At 35.8% G+C, this 22,764-nt stretch overlaps 1 protein-coding gene, 1 long non-coding RNA gene and 1 other non-coding gene across 3 annotated transcripts in view; all 3 read right to left on the reverse strand.

The window, feature by feature from the left end:
* Window positions 1–462: 462 nt before the first annotated feature.
* On the reverse strand, window positions 463–9,053 carry LOC127853315 (uncharacterized). Its single transcript, XR_008036562.1, has 4 exons — window positions 9,035–9,053; window positions 7,498–7,605; window positions 2,531–2,595; window positions 463–789 (listed from the first exon to the last, which is right to left on the reverse strand). It is a non-coding gene; the product is annotated as an uncharacterized LOC127853315 (long non-coding RNA).
* Trnas-uga (transfer RNA serine (anticodon UGA)) lies at window positions 5,021–5,102 on the reverse strand. The gene has a single exon. It is a non-coding gene; the product is annotated as a tRNA-Ser (tRNA).
* A 5,502-nt stretch (window positions 9,054–14,555) lies between the features above and the next one.
* LOC127852580 (E3 ubiquitin-protein ligase rnf213-alpha-like) overlaps window positions 14,556–22,764 on the reverse strand; it is an 85,680-nt gene continuing 77,471 nt past the window's right edge. The window contains exons 50-51 of the mRNA XM_052386531.1: window positions 22,227–22,314; window positions 14,556–14,847 (exon numbers count right to left, since the gene is read on the reverse strand). Of these exons, the coding sequence (XP_052242491.1) occupies window positions 14,556–14,847; window positions 22,227–22,314 (380 nt within the window). The remainder of the gene's footprint in view (window positions 14,848–22,226; window positions 22,315–22,764) is intronic.

Below are 22,764 nucleotides of genomic sequence, written 5' to 3' on the forward strand. Positions count from 1 at the left end.
TTTATCCTTAGAAAATTGACAATTTGGTTAAGTTTTGTGTTTAGGTTCACTTTATTCCTAAAGAATCAAAGCTATTGCTTTCATATTTGCAACACTTTCTAACTATCATAAGGGGGCTGTGCAGGCAAACTTATGTAACTCTGACTGGCATTTTGAAGACAACATTTAACTCGGAAACAAGGAAAGCAGCAAATGCAATATAAATGAACAGCAAGTTTTATTTCATAAAATTATTTAAAAACAGCCATATAGCATTACATACATCATCAAATCTATTGTACATACAGCTGTACACAATAAAATGAGAAGAAGATGCACCATATACGACATTTTCTAAAAAAAAATATTTTTAAAATAAGATTATTTGCCTACCTTATACCTACCCTAATTTTTTTGGCCATGTCAGTGGAAACAAACACTTTTTGTTGTAGCCTACAACCACCACATATTTTTAATGTCACCATAATCAATGGCAAACTATACATTTTCTTAAATAATTAGTGAATACTAATCAGAAAATATACACTTTGTACCCTATATGTAAAAGAGTAAATGTTAAAATAGAATATAAATTGCAAAATTCAGGGGAGGTAATAAATGGATATACATTTTTGAAAGAAAATCTAACCCCACATTTAAAAGTACTATATATTTGTTTATATGACAGAATTAAAGATTGCATTAACATATTTTTCAAATATTCAACATTTCACACAGAGAAGGAAACCCAGTTGGCTGCAACAGTGCTGTATACGAGTTATTTAGAACTTCCCCCTCCTGGATTGCACGCTGTAATGAATTGAAATGCACATTTTTTTAAGATAATAATGAAAAATACTGTGTCTTTTTTGCAAAAAAATACCTCATTAAGAAAATATAATGTAATAATATAATAATTTAAAGTGCACAATTGTGTTATGAGTATTTAATTTATTATACCTGCACAATGTAATTTCATGACATGAAAGTTCATTTATATGACATTTTATGACAAACCATTTTTTCAAATGGTTATATATGTACAATAAATAGCACATGCTAATCAGGGAAGACGCTTTCCGCTTTTATTGTATTTTTCGTTTAAAGATCTCTCCCCTTAACAAAAATCCAGTTTAGGTAGAAATTTTCAGCCTGATGAGCCTTTGCGGACTCCACAGGCTAATCTGGGAGGACACTTTATGCACAGGCTAATCTGTGAGGAAACTTTAAGCACAGGCTAATCTGGGAGGACACTGAATGCACAGGCTAATCTGGGAGGACACTTTATGCACAGGCTAATCTGGGAGGACACCTTATGCACAGGCTAATCTGGGAGGACACTTTATGCACAGGCTAATCTGGGAGGACACTTTATGCACAGGCTAATCTGGGAGGACACTTTATGCAAAAAGCTCATTTTCCCAGATTGAGGCTCATATAAAAAATTAAATAAAGAGCTGCGCCATGAGCGCATGATACGCCCGTCGTTCGCCAATGAAGTAGTAAGGTAATAAATAACCCTTTGAATCATTTTTTTACTTCAGTTTATTTGTATTTGAATACATGGTTTATTTTATAAGTACATGAGCATGGAGCGCCGTCTCCTTGACATTCAACAAAGTCCCATAACTGTGGAACAACAATTCAGAATTCCGTCAAAAACGAAAGGGGATCAGGGTTTATCAATATTAAGATTGTGTTGAAATTTGAAAAAAATCCATCGAAGGATATTTGAGCTACGGTAGGACATTCAATGAAATAACGAAATTTTGACGAACAAAGTCCCATAACTCTGGAACGACAATTCAGAATTCCGTCAAAAACGAAAGGGGATCAGGGTTTATCAATATTAAGATTGTGTTGAAATTTGAAAAAAATCCATCGAAGGATATTTGAGCTACAGTAGGACATTCAATGAAATCACGAAATTTTGACGAACAAAGTCCCATAACTCTAGAACGACAATTCAGAATTCCGTCAAAAACGAAAGGGGATCAGGGTTTATCAATATTAAGATTGTGTTGAAATTTGAAAAAAATCCATCGAAGGATATTTGAGCTACAGTAGGACATTCAATGAAATCACGAAATTTTGACGAACAAAGTCCCATAACTCTGGAACGACAATTCAGAATTCCGTCAAAAACGAAAGGGGATCAGGGTTTATCAATATTAAGATTGTGTTGAAATTTGAAAAAAATCCATCGAAGGATATTTGAGCTACAGTAGGACATTCAATGAAATCACGAAATTTTGACGAACAAAGTCCCATAACTCTGGAACGACAATTCAGAATTCCGTCAAAAACGAAAGGGGATCAGGGTTTATCAATATTAAGATTGTGTTAAAATTTGAAGAAAATCTGTCAAAGGATATTTGACGTAGCGTACGACATTAACAGACGGACGGACGGACAGACGGACGCGGGGTATACCATAATACGTCCCGTCATAGACGGGCGTATACAAATAATAACATTGTGTACATAATTCGAAAATTGGGACTGTGAAATTACTAATGTAAATAATATACACTAAATATATCAATAATACCTCATTTGTCTACACTGTTTTCTTAGTCTCCGATCACCATAGGATGGAATATAAAAATAATAATCCTGAAATAGAGATAAAAATTAAATAATACATGGTTTTACTTTATCCCACAGTACTGCTGCATTAATTATGATGACAAATATTGAAAATGAAATAAACATTCAATACGTTTAGATTCATTTAAATACAATGTAAATGCAACTAGAAATGGCGCGGCAGAGGCAGACGCGTATCCCCACGCCGCATGTTTGACCCAGGGGTGCCCCAGGGTTGGTAATGGGGCCATGCATAGTTGAGATTGACCGTATTGTCATAAGAGAAGTTCAGTATCAATTAGAAGTGAATCGGTGTAGAAATGAAAAAATTATAGTAAAAGGCAATTTTGGGTGGGCGTGGCCAATGTGGGCGGGGCGCCTCAGGGTTGGTAATGGGGCCATGCATAGTTGAGATTGACTGTATTGTAATAAGAGAGGTTCAGTATCAATTTGAAGTGAATAGGTGTAGAAATAAGGAAATTATAGTAAAAGGCAATTTTGGGTGGGCGTGGCCTATGTTGGCGCGGCGCCCCAGGGTGGTAATGGGGCCATGCATAGTTGAGATTAACCGTATTGTCATAAGAGAGGTTCAGTATCAATTTGAAGTGAATCGGTGTAGAAATGTAGAAGTTATAGTAAAAGGCAATTTTGGGTGGGCGTGGCCTATGTGTGCGGGGCGCCTCAGGGATGGTAATGGGGCCATGCATATCGGAGATTGACCATATTGTCAAAAGAGAGGTTCAGTATCAATTTGAAGTGAATCGGTGTAGAAATGAAGAAATTATAGTTAAAGGCAATTTTGGGTGGGCGTGGCCTATGTGGGCAGGGCGCCCTAGGGTTGGTAATGGGGCCATGCATAGTTGAGATTGACTGTATTGTCATTAGAGAGGTTCAGTATCAATTTGAAGACAATCGGTGTAGAAATGAAGAAATTATAGTAAAATAACCTTAAAAAATGAGTAAAAATCTCTGACACGGCCCCACCCCAACCCCCATAACTTTTGATCCAGGGGTCAGATCAAAATTCCAAATAGTGCAGGGTTGCTCATATGCTCATAGTTACCATGTGTGTAAGTTTCAAGGTTCTAGTGCTAATAGTGTAGCAGGAGATAGTGGCCAGGACGGACGGACAGACGGACTGACAGCGGAGATAACCACAATAATCCCACGCTTTCAAAAAGCGTGGGGATGAAGACAATTTTATGTGGGTGTGGCCTATTATGGGCATAGCGCCCCAGGGTTGGTAATGGGGCCATACATAGTTAAGATTGACCGTATTGTCATAAGAGATGTTCAGTATCAATTTGAAGTAAATCGGTGTAGAAATGAAGAAATTATAGTAAAAGGCAATTTTGGGTGGGCGTGGCCAATGTGGCCGGGGCGCCCCAGGGTTGGTAATGGGGCCATGCATAGTTGAGATTGACTGTATTGTCATAAAAGAGGTTCAGTATCAATTTGAAGTGAATCGGTGTAGAAATGAAGAAATTATACTAAAAGGCAATTTTGGGTGGGAGTGGCCTATGTGGGCGGGGCGCCCCAGGGTTGGTAATGGGGCCATGCATAGTTGAGATTAACTGTATTGTCATAAGAGAGGTTCAGTATCAATTTGAAGTGAATCGGTGTAGAAATGAAGAAATTATAGTACAAGGCAATTTTAGGTGGGCGTGGCCTTTGTGGGCGTCGCCTATGTGGGCGGGATGCCCTAGAGTTGGTAATGGGGCCAGGCATAGCTGAGATTGACTGTATTATAATAAGAGAGGTTCAGTATCAATTTGAAGTGAATCGGTGTAGAAATGAATAAATTATAGTAAAAGGCAATTTTGGGTGGGCGTAGCCTATGTGGGCGTGGCCTATGTGGGCGGGGTGCCCTAGGGTTGGTAATGGGGCCAGGCATAGCTGAGATTGACCGTATTGTCATAAGAGAGGTTCAGTATCAATTTGAAGTGAATCGGTGTAGAAATGAAGAAATACTAGTAAAAGGCAATTTTGGGTGGGCGTGGCCTGTGTGGCCCGGTCGCCCCAGGGTTGGTAATGGGGCCATGCATAGTTGAGATTAACCGTATTGTCATAAGAGAGGTTCAGTATCAATTTGAAGTAAATCGGTGCAGAAATGAAGAAGTTCATTTAAAATAACATTAAAAAATGAGTGAAAATCTCTGCACCGGCCCCGCCCCAACCCCCATAACTTTTGACCCAGGGGTCAGATCAAAATTCCGTCACTGTCACCGTCGCACATATGCTCATAGCTACCATGTATGTAAGTTTCAAGGTTCTAGTGCTAATAGTGTAGGAGGAGCAGGTGGCCAGGAGGGACAGACGGACGGACAGACGCACATCACCACAATATCCCCACTTTTTCTCCGAAAAAACATTTGGGTAATAAACATAGCTTATATGCTTTATTAAATCAAATTACGTTAGAAAAGAAATAAAACGCATCGCAAAAAGTATGCGTTGACGGCAGGATTCGAACCTGCGCGGGAAAATCCCAAAAGATTTCAAGTCTATCGCCTTAACCTCTCGGCCACGGCAACTTTACACTGGCTCTTCAATCTTCGAAGAAATCGCGGGAAATCATTTTTGGTGCGCTACCTTAAAGTTTGCAGTTGGTAATGGGGCCATGCATAGCTGAGATTGACCGTATTGTCATAAGAGAGGTTAAGTATCAATTTGAAGTGAATCGGTGTAGAAATGAAGAAATTACAGTAAAAGGCAATTTTGGGTGGGCGTGGCCTTTGTGGGTGTGGCCTATGTGGGCGGGGTGCCCTAGGGTTGGTAATGGGGCCATGCATAGTTGAGATTGACCGTATTGTCATAAGAGAGGCTCAGTATCAATTTGAAGTAAATCGGTGCAGAAATGAAGAAGTTAATGTAAAATAACATAAAACAAGGGCTTTTTGTAAAACATGCATGCCCCCCATATGGGCTGTCCGTTGTAGTGGCAGCCATTGTGTGAATACGTTTTTTGTCACTGTGACCTTGACCTTTAACCTAGTGACCTGAAAATCAATAGGGGTCGTCTGCGAGTCATGATCAATGTATATATGAAGTTTCATGATCCTAGGCGTATGCGTCATTGAGTTATCATCCGAAAACCATTTTACTATTTCGGGTCACCATGACCTTGACCTTTAACCTAGTGACCTCAAAACCAATAGGGGTCATCTGCGAGTCATGATCTATCTAACAATGAAGTTTCATGATCTTAGGCGTATGCGTTCTTGAGTTATCATCCGGAAACCATTTTACTATTTAGGGTCACCGTGACCTTGACCTTTGACCTCAAAATCAATAGGGGTTATCTGCGAGTCATGATCAATCTACCTATGAAGTTTCATGATCCTAGGCGTTTGCGTTCTTGAGTTATCATCCGAAAATCATTTTACTATTTTTGGTCACCGTGACCTTGACCTTGTGACCTCAAAATCATTAGAGGTCATCTGCGAGTCATGATCAATCAACCTATGAAGTTTCATGATCCTAGGCGTATGCGTTCTTGAGTTATCATCCGAAAACCATTTTACTATTTCGGGTCACCGTGACCTTGACCTTTGACCTAGTGACCTCAAAATCAATAGGGGTCATCTGTGAGTCATGATCTATCTAACGTTGATGTTTCATGATCCTAGGCGTATGCGTTCTTGAGTTATCATCCGAAAACCATTTTACTATTTCGGGTCACCGTGACCTTGACCTTTGACCTAGTGACCTCAAAATCAATAGGGGTCATCTGCGAGTCATGATCTATCTAACGTTGATGTTTCATGATCCTAGGCGTATGCGTTCTTGAGTTATCATCCGGAAACCATTTTACTATTTAGGGTCACCGTGACCTTGACCTTTGACCTAGTGACCTGAAAATCAATAGGGCTCATCTGCAAGTCATGATCAATCTACCTATGAAGTTTTATGATCCTAGGCGTATGCGTTCTTGAGTTATCATCCAAAAACCATTTTACTATTTCAGGTCACTGTGACCTTGACCTTTGACCTAGTGACCTCAAAATCAATAGGGGTCATCTGCGAGTCATGATCAATGTACCTATGAAGTTTCATGATCCTAGGCCCAAGCGTTCTTGAGTTATCATCTGACAACCACCTGGTGGACGGACCCACAGACCGACCGACAGACAGACCGACCGACATGAGCAAAGCAATATACCCCCTCTTCTTCGAAGGGGGGCATAAAAATGAGTGAAAATCTCTGACCCGGCCCCACCCCAACCCCCATAACTTTTGACCCAGGGCCGGGGTCAGATCAAAATTTCGTCACTATCACTGTCGCACATATGCTCATAGCTATCATTCATGTAAGTTTCAAGGTTCTAGTGCTAATAGTGTAGGAGGAGCAGGTGGCCAGGACGGACGGACAGACGCACATCACCACAATATCCCCACTTTTTCTCCGAAAAACGTGGGGATAATGATAGAGATGAAATATGTATAAGCAATACTATATGATTACCAAATACATGTATTTGCAAACAATGACATTGAAAAACAACCATAACCTTATTTTGCATTATTTAACAAATTGAACTGTTAGTTTAACTTTTGTTTATGATAGTTAGAAAGAATGAAAAAGGCATTTATATCATGTGAATGTGAAAAATGTTCATCCATTTCAGTGCTTAATTGCTCCAATGAGACCACAATACTGATGTTATTGCTGTGTGTTGATGAAAATGAAGTGAACATTGATGTTGGATGATGGCTTACAATTTGCAATCTGCTACTCCTTCTCCATTGACATTCTATGTAAAAAGTAAAATATAACCTCAAGGCACAGACATTTGAAAAAGTATGACGGACAGACGGACATACAGACGGAAATGCAATCAGTAGATGCCCACCTTTGGGGACATTAAAATGTAGTCCTGTTAAAAATCACTTGACACTTTTTAACATGTTACCTTCACCATGACTTACAAAATATCTTAATGGTGACTGGGACCATTCAACTTCCTGACCACATTCCTCCAGAGGTGGCTGTGTTTCTTTGTCAAATGGCGGCAAAGTTTCGTCCGAATCTGAAATCTTTATTTAAAAAAAGTATTATAACATTGTAATAAATGTATTAAAACACATGTATTTATTTATAGTTATTAGTTGTACATTGTATATAGTTACTTTAAACAGTATGAAAATGTGTATGATATTATATTTAATATACAAACAAGTTATTGTTTCATGTCAAACACAAACAAGTCAATGCGTTAAATAATTTCCTTTCATCTAAAATATGCCATCAGGGGTTTTTTTTACTAAGAAAGTGACGCCGATAATCGGCGTCTTCCCCTACCAGAATTTTTCCCCTAAAACTACCATTTCCCCTCCAAAAATATAATTTTTCACCAAAACATAATATTTTACACTCAAAGAAATGTTTTTTTCTTTCTTTTGGGAAGTCGACACTTATCCTATTTGTACCATGTACAACGATCTCGCTCTCTCTCTCTCCCGACGAACACTCAAATCTGGGAATCCCAGTGATTCTATATATAGCTCTTAAATAACGTCATGGAAACCAGGCAACTAATCGTATTAATCATGTGACTATTTTACTGGATTCCGGTCTTGCGCGAGAAGGGTGATTCGTCAATTAATTACCGGAAATCAGTCGAGTTTTCATCCGGGTTATGTGAAAGCCAAGATGGGTATAAACGTTAAAACAGAAAAAAAGTCTCACAATTGGCGTTCATACACGAACAAAATAAAACGTTCGGACTCGGAAAATATTAATTGCGTTGACACATTTTTTAAGAATGAATCATCAAAAACCGTTGAAACCCAGCAGGATTCGGAGGTACATGTAATCAACATCGATTAATACTGTCGGATTATTGTGAAAGTGAAAGTAGACAATCAGCAGCTGCCGCACCTTTCCCTTCCAATACTGTAGCAGATCTAGATCGTCAACCCATTCATCATGAAATTGAAATCACAATATTGAAATCGTTCTCCGGCCCCAGTTGAAAACATTTCCCATTATTAGATCTACCCTTTGCAACTTTATTTAGGACTTTGACTTTAATATCAGACTTGTTCATGTGTTTAAGAACAAAAAGGTCAGAGACATGTCTCTTTTTCTAAAAAAAAACCTGAAGTCTGTAGGCAAGTTATAGACATTGAAATGAACAGTTTTTATTTTTTCCCCAAATATGTCTTTTTCGCGCTCGATTTTCCCCTTTTACCCAGCGTCCAGCGTCTTCCCCTTTTTCTAAAAAAAACCCTGGCCATATTTATGTATTAATGTTTTAATCAAATCAATATCTTATTTGCTCATTTAATTAAATTAATAATCTTATATCTTTTAAAGAATATAAAATAACTATACCTTCCAAAAATATATATTACATAAATTGTATTGCTTTTAAAACATAGCACTTATACAAATTGTTGAACTATTTATAAAACGATTTTCTCAAATAATTCTTGCTTTCCCCTTGCTTGCCAGTGTCTGTACCTCTATAACTGCATCACTGCAGCCATCAGTTCCTTCAGAATCATACTCATACAGGTCTTCACTCATAGTTCATTAGTAACTGTGTAATCTATAAAATATACAAAATTTCAATTAATAGGTACGACTATCTGTATCAATGTTATTTTCAATAATTATGTAAATTAAATGAAATTTGGTACGAATGAAGTTTGGTACAAATCGTAAAATTTTGTTTCATAAATAAAACAGTTATATTCGATTGTTATCCTTAATGTTTACACAAAAACAAGTTCAATGGGTTCAAACAAATAAAAAAACATACACAGGTGTAAGTATTATAATTATATTATTAAACAAACCAATAAACTTCTCAAGTGTTTCAGCCAAGTTGTTGTTGTTGTTTGTTTACAATGTAACAGCTACCTCCCTTGTTGTATTTTACCAGGTAATTATAAAATAACAAACATAACACATACGCGCAAAATATTTCAGATTTTTATTTTTTATTATGTACAGTATACTTTGTTCTTCTAAATAAAACCATTAAATACTTAGAATTCGTAAAATAACAAATAAATAATTTAAAATGAAAACTTACCATAAAAAAATCGGCAAAGAAATCAACGCGATCGCGAAATATGTTGATAAAATTCTTCAAGTTTGTTCATCGTTTTATTAAATCCATGTTCTTTTTTATTTGCTAAAAATACGTTTTCAACGAGTAATTGACGCGTATTTTGGCAACCTACAGTGGAGTCTGTTTTCGTGAAAAAACTTATCTCCCCTGAATGTGGTAGGTGCGGTGGTTGGTTGCTATCAGACAGTGTGGGTTTGTCTTAATTTTTCACTTGCACTTTTGTCAATCATAAGAACCAAATGTGGAAAACAATGAAATTAAAATTAAAAAATACATTGTAGAACTTCAATTTATTGATAGATCTTATATTAAAATAAATGAACCTTGAAAATGAAATCGAAAGTTGAAATAAATTTGTCTACATCAGCATTGAACTATAAGGTCCTTATTTAGTTAATAAGGGTAAGAGGCATATCAAGTGTTGGTAATAAACGTTTAAATAACAATACAACTTAAATATCGAACGCAATACCTTATATTTATTGGAAATCGAAACCAACTTTAACCACTACATCGTTTACAACTGCGCATATCGGTACACTATCTTACAGACAGTTTAAAGGTACAGGTTACTTTCCACCAATTTCAACGGTTACCTTTCAGGTTAGCTTTCAGACGCCGTAGATTACGATAAAAATAAAATGGCATTTGTTTCCGCTGACATCGCATAACTCATAAGTATAGGTCGCCTTTACTATTTTGTGTTTGTTATTTCCCACCTTAATGATAATATGCACTGATATGCAGAAATCTTCACAATTACTGATAGTTAAAATTAGTGTGTTAGTATAGCTTAAATAAATAACACGAACCTATACAAACGTGTGTTTATGTCCCTGTCAATAGCTATTTTTTGTCTTGGCGTTTAACACGGTTTAGAACATTTATCAGATTAAATAACGATTCAATTTATTTTCTTTTTTCTAAATACACATACATGTTCTGTGAACCAGTTCACGCATATGAACTAACGTCTTATCGTGAATCGTACGTTACACGACGGATCCGGCATTGGTAAATGCAGCTCCAACTTCTTCGATTAATTGTTAATTCCGCACAAATAAAAAACACACTCCGTGCGCTTTTGAAAATAAAACAAAAACGATGGACAGCAGAACATACTTTTATCCAAATACTTCAGTAAATAAACTCTATAAACGTGTTATAGATGTGTAAAGTGCGCATAGGGATGTATGTATACGATGTATTTGACAAATATGATTGCCACTAATGTAATTTTTGGTTCTTGATTACCGGTATTGTGATTATAACGTCCCATAAATAATTTCAATTTGAACAAAAATGACGTGATACGTATAACCATCCGCACGCGCAATGTTGATAAGATAACATTGTTGGGATCCATTTGTAAACATTTTCGAAAATCTAACTTTGTGAAAACGTGTATCTATAGAATATATGGTAGATGTATGTTACTCAAAAGTGAATAACAATTCTGTTTTATTTTATTGTATACGCGTGTTGATAGTCAACCTATTTTTAAATATGGCCAGCATTTCTTTTTTTTAAGCAACAATCTATCGATAAACAAATATTGGAAACATCGATGCAAGACTGCGGGAGAGCTCGATTTATCTCTCGGCCCTCGGTTATCTGGCGGTATCATGCGCTACGACAGCGTTTGAATCAAATAACAACATTTCATGACTTTGCAAATCAGAACTGAAAATATGTGAAAAACGAAACAAGGTTTATTTATTTATAATAATAATTATTATAATTTATAATAGCGTTTATATATTCAAATAATAGATTTGAAAAAATGTGTCTCTGAACCCATATTAAGCAACAATACGTAATAATAGTATTCTTTTTTTACAAGTACACCTTTTAATTCACATTTGCCTAAAACTTAATTATTTTTGGAAATAATCAAACAAGTATATAGGTGATATAAAATATAGTGATATAAAATATAGTCTATAACTGTATGCTTTTAACTAAATATTTTCGGAGGTTTAAAATAACAATACGAAACTATATATCTGCTTTTGCCTAATACTTTATTGTTTCTTTATGAATACGTCTAATTAGCGTATCATTTTAAAGGTTATATAAATATGTACAAGTATAAGAATTTTTATTTTATTTTAACGTGAATAGTCTCAGAAATATTCATTAGCGAATCTTTGTAACAGTTCAGGTCGATGAAGATTTTCTTATTGAAAAGTATATATCCGCCTTTGCCTAAAACTGTATTGTTTCTTTATAAATACTTCTGATTTAGGTATCATTTCAAAGGGAATACAAAAATGTACAAGTACAATGTGTATGAAAAGTTTTTGATTTTAACGTGAATAGTCTCGGACATTTTTACTAGCAAATATTTGTAACATATCAAGCCAATGCCGATTTTCTTATTGAACAGTACATTTCCGCCTTTGTCATCAACTATACTATTTCTAAATAAGCGATTTTAACTGAAGCAGTTCAAAAGATATTCAGAAGAGAAACTTCGAAAGATTTCTGGCCGAAGCACACATTTTTTTATTGAAAAGTTAATATCTGCCTTTGCCTTAAATTGAAATTTTTTGTTTGTTTCTTAATTGTCATTTTAATTTTGATATAAAAATATAAAGGCTGAAATAAAATTGACGATGTTCTCTATAGTTCCTAAGCTTATCAATTTCTTTGTTAAATTTTCCAATAAAGTGAAAATTTTGATCAAAATGTTAAACAGGAAAAAGAATGCGCCTTTTTTATTACGGATAAAAATAATATTAGCAAGACAATAAACATTTTGAATAAACATCTGCGATAGAGGCGCAAACGCATAGTCTTCAAGGGAGACCATGTCACCATTGTGGATTACGAGCGTTTACTGGTAAGCCTGTGACACCGCATTCCTGCACATGTGTAGATAAGATTATTGCGATTAAATGACGCCCGTCACTTTCTCACTTGACTGATTGTAATCTCGGGGGCCGCAAAAATCGACGGCAACTCGCGATGACACGATTTTTTGTTTATTGAAAGATCTTTGTTTAAGGAGACAGTAAAAGTAGAAAACATGACGTGTTTATATCCTAAAATATATAAGAAAGTGATGCCAATTATATTTAATTATCAATACGACTGTTAATTGTGTAGTTGAGTCTGTAGAATTTTCTTTCTCGCGAATACTGTTCTATAGAAGTGCTTGTAATTGGTATTGGAATAGTGGCAGTGATTGCGATAATGGTAGATTCGATCATGGTCGTGATGGTAATAATCATGGTTAAACTTATGATAGAGACGGTGTGGTTTAATAAAGTGACAATTTGTTTGGAAGAAACTTGAAAACAAATTTGCAAATTTTATTTTAATAAAACAGTGTTCCATATATAACTAGGTAAGATGGAACTTAAATGCGTTTAAGCCCACAATCAAAATTGTACTTGCCAATGAGATATTAAAACAGTTATCCCATTCACAGCAAGATGAACACGGTGTACAGATATATTATATTCGTACACGTTTAAAGTAATAATCAAAGCGCTGAAGGCAATTATTCGTTCTTTGAATATATGTTATATTACTTACAGGCAAAGGGCATAAAGTTCGACTTTATAGCGTAGGCCAATCAAACGGCCACGAGAAATGAAAACACCAATGTAATATATTTTTAACTGTCTACATCTGTGAGATTTGAAAATAAAAATTAAGAGGAACGTGCCATTGATCTACAATTAAGCTTTCATTTTATACAGGATTCACACAAAATCCACCTATGATTGCAAAGATGAAAACAGATATTCAACGTATATATAAGTTGGAGCTGAGGAAAAGGCTGTGAGTCTAAAATAAACATCACCATAATTATAATACTAAATGTATTGGTATCAACGAGCATTTTATTAAATTCTAATATAATGTTTAATAGTTTTCGCATGAAATTAAAAATGCTTTATTGAATTTATTTCCATTTCATGTTTATTCATTGTCATGTCCTGACATTAAAGTGTAACTCTCTCTCCCCCTCTTCATCATCAATATTTGTTCAAGAATGTACCATCTTATGCAATTTATAATTCGTAAATTAATGCACATGTTCTTGAATTATATTTCTTCCGCTAATCTGTTCAAAGATTATTGTGTTCACAACTTACTCGCCATAAAGATTTAATTGCTCACCATTTGCTTTTGACTATTCACAAGTAACTATTGTTTACAGTTAAAAGGTGTGAGGATGAGGCCCGACGGTGTCTTCAATGTACTTACTGTATTGAAAACCGTTTTATATTACGCAAATGGTAAAACTGTAATTATTTGTTTATCTGTCTGCGGTAAGCGCTTACTTCATTGACCGACGTAAATCAAAAAAAAAAAAAGTCGTCAGTTGACCCCGCCCTCATTCAAAAGGGATCTATGCAAACAATTGTTTGTATAGGTCCCTACATTCAAGGAATCGGTTGGACGGCGAAAATCACAGTTTGGTGACTAGAAAAAAACCTGAGAATTTCTCGTGACGCATTTGTGGTAGCACACCTGACACTGAAATGTGGCTTGAATATTATATAAGTTCGTCTTGCTATCTCTTATCAATGGATTATATATGACCCCATGCGTTTATGGCGATTACGCGAAGAAGAAGGTACATACTGCTCATTTAATGTGTGGGTGTAATTCAGAAGTTTATTTACAGGTCATCACTGAGTCTTCACGACTATATTACGTGCAGACTCCCCCCACCCCTGTAAACTTTCAGGGGGAAATATTAAATTTTGAGATAAAGTAGGTCAAATTTACATTGGCTGGCCGCGTATTCGTATTCGTAGACCATTTAAGACAATTCATGTCTGGTTGCCCGTATAATAACAAGGTTACTCTGCAAAGGGCATGGTGCCATGATAAAGACCTTCCCGCTTCTCGCGCGCTCCGCCGCCTTTATGGCCTCTCTAGACGTCACAAGCCGTCGACCCGAACCCCAGAACGGCTTCCCCAGCACGTGGAGCGTATTGAGTACCGCCGTACTGGGACACTTCCATTTTCTTCATAGGGCCAACCCGTCGAAATCCTGATCTGCATCTCTGCCCAAAGTCTACCCTGTTCGTCTTCTACGCTGCCACCTCCGCCGCTCCCAGTCCTCTTCCGGCGATGTAGTGAAACCACTTTCCACCTATTGACAATTGCCATTCCGCTTGGCGATCCTTTCAAGTTCTGGGAGTCAGGGAAGTCAGCGGGAGAGTACGTCCGGCTAGAGGGATGACGGTACTCGCTGGATTAACAGAGCCGCCCGCAGAAGTTCCCCTATCTGGCCCTCGTCAGACGATGTAGTCAAACCACTATCCACCTACGGATAATTACCATTTCGTTTTGCGATTATTCGGAGAAGTCTTCAACAAAATCTTCTTCGGGTGACTCTCGGGACGTGCACGCTTCAGCTGCTGACCGAACTCTTTTAAAGAAGGGAATACTGATACATTTATAGAGAAACTATGATTTTTTACACAATCGCCATTTTCTTTTACATTTTCAACTTGAATCGCCAGCTGAAAGATTCAATCGCCATTTGCGATTGGCGATCGGAAACGCTAAAATATAAAATCCTGACTTTGAAATAAAGTTAGAAAATTCCCTTTTTTTAAATTATTAAATAAAAAAGTTTAAATTGTTGTTTTTGTCAATTGTTCGTCGAATATTCACCGCATGAAATGTGTTATAAATTGCACGTACTGTATATTCAAACCACACGTACATAATTGTAAATAAAAATTACACTACGGGAGATCACATCATATGTGTCCTCACATGCCTTTTTATGAGTTTGTTTTGTTCACCATCGAAATATATGGTATTTAAATATTTGATTAACACACAGTTTTCTTTTCACACATTCAAATAATACTTTCAGAGCCGTGTCAAGCGAAAACGGGTCTTATGGCGCTTCGGCTGCGCTGTCCGCTATAAATGACGCAAGGTTTCGTGGTCTCATTCCGTATCTCCTGGCCAGACTGCGAGATGCGCAGGCGGAACCATAGTTACGCTGGCCGCATATGGCATAAGACCCATTTTCGCTTAACACGGCTCTGACACGCAAACTCTTTCTCGGCGCGGGTGCGGGTCTAGTGTGATTTGGTGAACGGTAGTACCAAGCATACCGATTTTCGAAACACGATTATTATCCTTAGTTGTTTTAGCTAACAACTAAAATGCTGACTAAAGTAACACTTACCGTACAACAGAATCACTATCAGATTATCATGTCGTAAAACTCCACGTACTACTGAAACCAAGGTGGCGTATTTACGTAATTCATTTTCAGAAAATTATACATGAATGCGCGTAACAATTACCGTATACATTTTCGAAAACAAAGTTATCAAGATAAGAAGATTACATGTGACGAATATTAATGGCGACTTTATACAGTATAAAGAAGCTCGAACGTCCTTTACATATCTTTGTAAAGCGAAATCATATAGCATTATGTTTACGGTTATCTTTTTTTATCATCCCTTTACCATCATGACTTGATTAGCTTGATTATTATACCTGGTTTCAAATGTAAATAAATAAATACATAAATAAATAAATAAATAAATAAATTAATTAATTAATAAATTAATTAATAAATAAATAAATATAGAAACAAAAACGCTGTATTTATTTTATGCCGAAGCTTTCGACCTCACGGTCTTCATCAGCGGCCATTTTTTATTTCAAGATGGTACATTATATATGGAATAAGCGCACTTATTAAATAAGTAAATATATACAAAATAAATAAATAAATAAACAACGGTATCTGCCACTTTTTGTTCAGTTATGATGATTTCCAGTACGATCCAATTGTGAGATCCAGAGCAAAATAGCAGCATTATGCACCCTGCTCCTTTTTAATTCTTGCTATGCGTCAGGACTGGTCAGCACAGGAATGTAATTGTATGTGACTTAGCGGCAATTATTACCAAATTTCATATAACCAAGAGCACATTTGCATATTTGCCAATTTACTATGAACTGAGTCTGTAATCCTAGTTTTTCCCCGAACTGAATTGCTCTTCGCAAAATATATATTGGAGACCAACCACAGTTCATAACGTCCAGCCAAATATAAATTTCTGACGTACAAGCTTATTACAGCCAATACTTGAAAAAAAGTTTACCCCCCCCCCCCCCCCCCAAAAGATTTTCAGTGAGCAACTTTATAAGATATTTATATAGCTTGAATACACATTTGTGGCAAGGTTAGGAAATAAGAGACGACATAGAAAACGTGCATGTGCGCCGCCGATAACAGTATTACATGCTTAAGTATGATTCATATGACTTTACGCCGATAAACTTATCTTCCTTCTGCATGTACAGAAGATAACACATACAAACATGTGTCTATTCTTTGAAAATGAATAATCATTTAATTAGCATGTTTTGCGTAGATAACATGTTTGGAATCCCAAGTCGGACGTTTTCGAAAAATAAATTATTGAAGCACCATTTTCGTGATTTTTAAAATTAATGAGTATTGATTGTTATTCGGGAAGTGAATTTGAAGTTTAAATTGTTGTTGTGTTTTATTGAAAACTTAATATTTTACTTGAACATTACCCAATATTCAATTAGTGCAATAAAACACTTCTATATACATATTTAATAGCATTAATATAATTATGAGCATGGATTTAACCCAAAATAAGGAATGTACTTAATTGTGCATGAATAAGGAATGTACTTAATTGTGCATGAACATCAACCTATAATTACTAAAATTAAACAACAAACGCGAACAATGTACAGTGATAAACACACATATATAAATATACAGAACTAATGCTATGTAAAATGTTAACCTTACCATTTAACATATTTCCTCATTATGTCGAACAAGTGAACGAACTTCAGGTAGATCGTGTATCACACTTTCCGAAAATTGCATGGGTATAAGTACCAAATTACATTTTTTTGAAAATTGCGCAATGTTTGGTTTCTCAGATTATATCTTATATGTGAACGAAATTGAGTTAGAAAGAGTAATCCATTTTCCAAAAATGACCTGATCGTAATGTTTTAAGCACCCGTAAACATTTTTTGAAAATTACAAAATGTCGTTTACATTATTCTCCTGTTATGTGAGTCAGACAGCCGGATTGAGGCGACATAACGAATAATGCTTTTTGTCGAGAGTTGTGTTAAAACGTGCGTCGACCTTGCGGCATCCTTTTGCTTGCGTAGGTTCCCATCGCGAAACAAGATTTAAAGTTGTATTTGTTCCCCCCCCCCCGCTTTTTTCAAAAGCAATTTCAGTCATACCACTGTAAGTTAACCAACTCACACTTTTCTTCGGTTACTTGTTTCATTATGAGTGTTCAAACTGCCAGCTAGTGTCAAATGACTTAATTGAAAGATAGGTAGAGGAAAAATGGCCGTAGAAAGGATTTGCTGACAAAGCCCACATATGTGGCCGGGCCGGCGATCGAACCCTCGATCTTCAGATTTATAGTCGTCCGCTCTATAAACTGAGTCCGACAGTAATTAAAATGTTTGATTTTGTTTTGGATAGCAAATATAATTCCGTACTTAGATTTGCAAAAATACATAGAATCCAGATATAATGCTGATTTTGTTAAATTTACATACCTATTTACCATGAAAGTTTGCATATTTTGTGCAAACATATGTGTTTCTTAGAAGTGTTTGCTTAAACAAAGATACTATCTACACTATATGGTACTATTGTTGCTTCTTAAGCATACTTTTTACAAAACGCATACATTATAAAACACGAGCTAATTTATAGCTAAATTCTGCTTCGACGTTGGCTAATATAATTAATTTGTAAAAAATATATCAAACCTGTAGTGGACTGTTGATTGTTGGTGTATACCAACCTGAAAATGCATTTTCCCTCGGGTTATTCATTTTAACAGAGATTTGATCGATCACTGAAGCGTCATCTCCGGCAAACACGACTTTGGACATGTTATATTTATTAATACATAATTGAAATTTAATAGCTTACACCTTTGGTTAAAAATATCAAAGTTTACGCCTCCCCCCCCCCCCCCCCCCTGCAAACCAGGAAATCATGGAAACGCCCCTGAAGTCAACCTGTTATGTTCTATATAATTAAAATGAGTTGTTCAATGACATTTGAAGCTTATCATAATGTGTATTTCCGAGATATAATTACACAGGCATGTTTTATCGTAACACGTGTCTAGCAATTAGAATTAAATAAAATGATGTGTTTACAGTAGATAGATGCAGCATTTATAAGCGGACTTTTGATATAAACTACCTTAATATTTACAATATTTTAAAGCTACTTTCGATTTCAAACACAAATCATACGTGTGTACATTAATTATTTGCCTGTTATTAAAACATATAAAGCCGATCGTGGACATTATAACAGTATTTTCAAGGATAAAATATTCAAAAGTAAGTATTATTACTTCGGATATATCAGTTGTTAGTACTTAATACGGTTTTATTAATTATGAATACAAATGTTAAAGTTCACGTTAAAGTACTTGACCGAATTTCATACAAACTTTGAAATACTTGGCACAATCATAAGATGCGAATGTCTTTTTAAAAACGCGAACATATTATACAATATACATGTATATAAAACGTTTCGATGTACACTTATCATTGTCGTTTATATTTTAAATTATAGCTGACAAAGTCGGGTTAATTTATGAAGTGCCCAAACTCTGAATGTGCGATTGAAAGTGAAGGTTAATTCTGTAGTGAAATCGGCACATTGTTAGTGAAGACAAACGGCCATACTGCAGTTGATCGTTAGAAGGTTTTAAGGAATGAAAACAAAGGTATTTATGTCTATAATAACACAGAACGTTGCTTAAAAACAAGCGGTACATTTCTTTTATCACAATCGCGTGTTCCCTTTCAATAGTCGTCGCCGTCACCGTCGCACATATGCTCATACCTACCGTTTGTGAAAGTTTCAAGGTTCTAGTGCTAATAGTGTTGGAAGAGATAGTGGCCGAACGGACGGACAGAAAGCGGAGATCAAAGTTATGGGTAAATAAATGGGTAAAATGGGTAAAAAACCCTCATTTTACTAACAACATGCAATGCACATGATAATAACTTTTGACCCAGGGGTCATATCAAAATTCTAAATAGTGCACCGTCGCACATATGCTCATAACTACCATGTGCGTAAGTTTCAAGGTTCTAGCGCTTAAAGTGTAGGAGAAGATAGTGGACAACCACGCCCACCCAAAACTTTAAAATGGGTAAAAAAACTCATTTTACATACAATATGCGACGTACACGATTATAACTTTTGACCCAGGGGTCAGATCAAAATTCCAAATAGTGCACCGTCGCACATATGCTCGTAGCTACCATGTGTGTAAGTTTCAAGCTTCTAGTGCTAATAGTGTAGGAGGAGATAGTGGACAACCACGCCCACACACAATTTTGTTTTAACATTACTGATTCATTTATTCACCAATTGACTTCAAATTAATACTGAACATATCATATGACAACACGGTCTATCTCGATCTTCCATGTCCACATTACCAACCACAGAGACATTGATAAAAGTACAGACAGCTTGGTTCCCGTCCTCTTTCAAATTTATCGATCGAGAGGTCCACGGGTACTAATTCCCCGTACCCCCAATTTTTTTTTCTTACCCAAAATTTTTCGTACCAATTTTTTTGTACCCATTTTTTTTCGTACGCAATTTTTTTTGTTGTACCCAATGTTTTTTTCGTACCAACATATTTTTTTGTACCAAAATTTTTGTTTCGTAACTTATGTTTTTATCCCAAACTTTTCGTACCGAAATTTTTTCGTACCGAATTTTTTTTGGTACCCAAACTTTTTTTCGTACCTAATTGTTTTACGTACCCAAATTTTTTTCGTACCCAATTTTTTTTCGGTCCCTTATTTTTTTCGTTCCCAAGTTGTTTCGTACCCATTTTTTTTTCGTACCCATTTTTTTTTCGTACCCAAATTTCTTTCGTACCCAATTTTGTTCGTACCCATTTTTTTGGCATATTTTTTTCGCACCCAAAATGTTCGTACCCTAATTTTTATTCACTAATTGACTTAAAATAAATACTGAACATTTCTTATGACAACACGGTCTACCTCGACCATCCATGTCCACATTACCCACCCGGGGCCCCACCAACATAGGCCTTGCCCACCCAAAATGGCCTTTTAATATAACATCTATGCGGCGTGGGGATACGCGTCGGCCTCTGCCGCGCCACTTCAAGTTTTACAATGTTATTTTATCAGGTCAATAAACGTTTGAACTGTAGTTATAATTACCTTCCGAATGAATAGGTTGTTCTGTCTCGTAAATAGTAATGATGTAATACTAAGGTTATTTTAAACAATATCATATATAAACGTCTAGCCAATCAGAAATAACATTAACATTCGGACATTTACTTACTCGCAAAATACCAATCTCCCTTGATAAATATTTATGATTTTCCGATTGATATAGCAGGGTTCCCAGCTTTTTGTATTAACAAAATTCCCTGATTTTTCCCTGATGGAAAATAAAAAATCCAGGATCATAATTTTGTATTATAAAGAAAGAGAGAAAGAAGTAGGTATTTACCAATAGTACAATGAGCTACATGTATACTACAAAGCCACCATAGCCATGCAGAGGAATCGATTTGCTGCTTTGATTGTATGGACTTTTCGACACAAGTCGGACCAAACAAAATTCCCTGATTTTTCCCTGATTTCAGGAACTTTCCCCTAATTCCCTGACTTTTCCCTGACTGGAAAAAGTGACAGTCTTTTTCCATGTTTTCCCTGATTTCAAGGTTGGCTGGAAACCCTGTATAGGATGGTTTGAAATATACCTACACTTCTTGTTTCATTTATGTGTACTTATTCTAAAAAAGGTTTTTCTTTTCGATAGCCTTTTAGTCTTAGATTCTCATTCAGTAAACAGTTCCTTTAACATGTACTTCAGCAATAACTTTCCGGTATCTTGCCAATGGACGTTCAACGCCGTCGACGCTCTTGTCATAAATTATTTAGCCTGAAATCATGGGTAATGGCATTCTCTGCTTAATTTTAAGCACATTCATGCATATTTGCATGAAAAAACCTCTGTCAAAAATTTAATTCATACTAAGAATACTAAGTACAAATAAAAGTCTGAGAGGATGATAACACAGTATTGGTTTTTTAAGTAAATGTTCTGATCATTCATCATGAATATTAAAAATTGCTTAAACAAACTTTTTACAAATACATAACCGACCATTACATAAGTGATCTGAAAAAAATGAAGAAAAATAAAAATAAATCAAATTATGAACATGTGCTATTACCCCAACCTGAATAAACTGCTCTTTTATTTGCTTTACCAGGCCTTTCAACATCAGGCAATAGGCATGTCAAATTTGTCAACACATGTCACTTGCAAACTTCCAGTATGAGATTGTGACTGGCAGTGGTGACTTAAGTCCCTTATTGATGCTGACACCTTTTATCAATATGTTAAACTTGGTTTCCTCAACATGGTAAAGTTCAATGCAGGTAACAAATCCCGGATCTGTTGAACTGAACGCAACCTTATGGTACTGAAAAAGTCCCTTCAATAGCCTAAACAACCACCAGTCAGAGAAATCAAACGCCTCATACACAGTAGGTGGGCAGTTGTGACCGTTCATATGTATCTTCCCACGCAGCTTTCCAACTCCTGTAAAAATTGCATAAAAAATAATTAATTATTAACATGTGTATAACAACCCAGTTTACAAATACCCTTAACAACTGAAACAATCAATGGACGACATGTTACCGTGAAAAATATAACCAAACAGCCTTGTAATGTATCGGAAATCAACGACATAGTTATTTTAAATTGTGCCATAAAAGCATTGATATGCTTTGCTTTCAGTGGGCAAAAGTTTTAAAGCAATTGATATAATAATGCATTTGTATTTGTTTATTACAAATGTGTGTCTTTGAACTATGTGTGCATACTAAAATATGTGCAACATTGTACCCAATAATTGAGTCATAACTACCTGCATAATTTCTACATCCATGTTTGTAAACTTGTTCTTCCAAATGCCGAAGTTCTGATCTGGAGAGCAAATTTGGTGTGTCCAGCTATCATCATGGTTCGTGCTGTACTCAATTGTGG

The sequence above is a fragment of the Dreissena polymorpha genome, chromosome 12 (genome assembly GCF_020536995.1).
Source record: "Dreissena polymorpha isolate Duluth1 chromosome 12, UMN_Dpol_1.0, whole genome shotgun sequence".
Taxonomy (NCBI): domain Eukaryota; kingdom Metazoa; phylum Mollusca; class Bivalvia; order Myida; family Dreissenidae; genus Dreissena; species Dreissena polymorpha.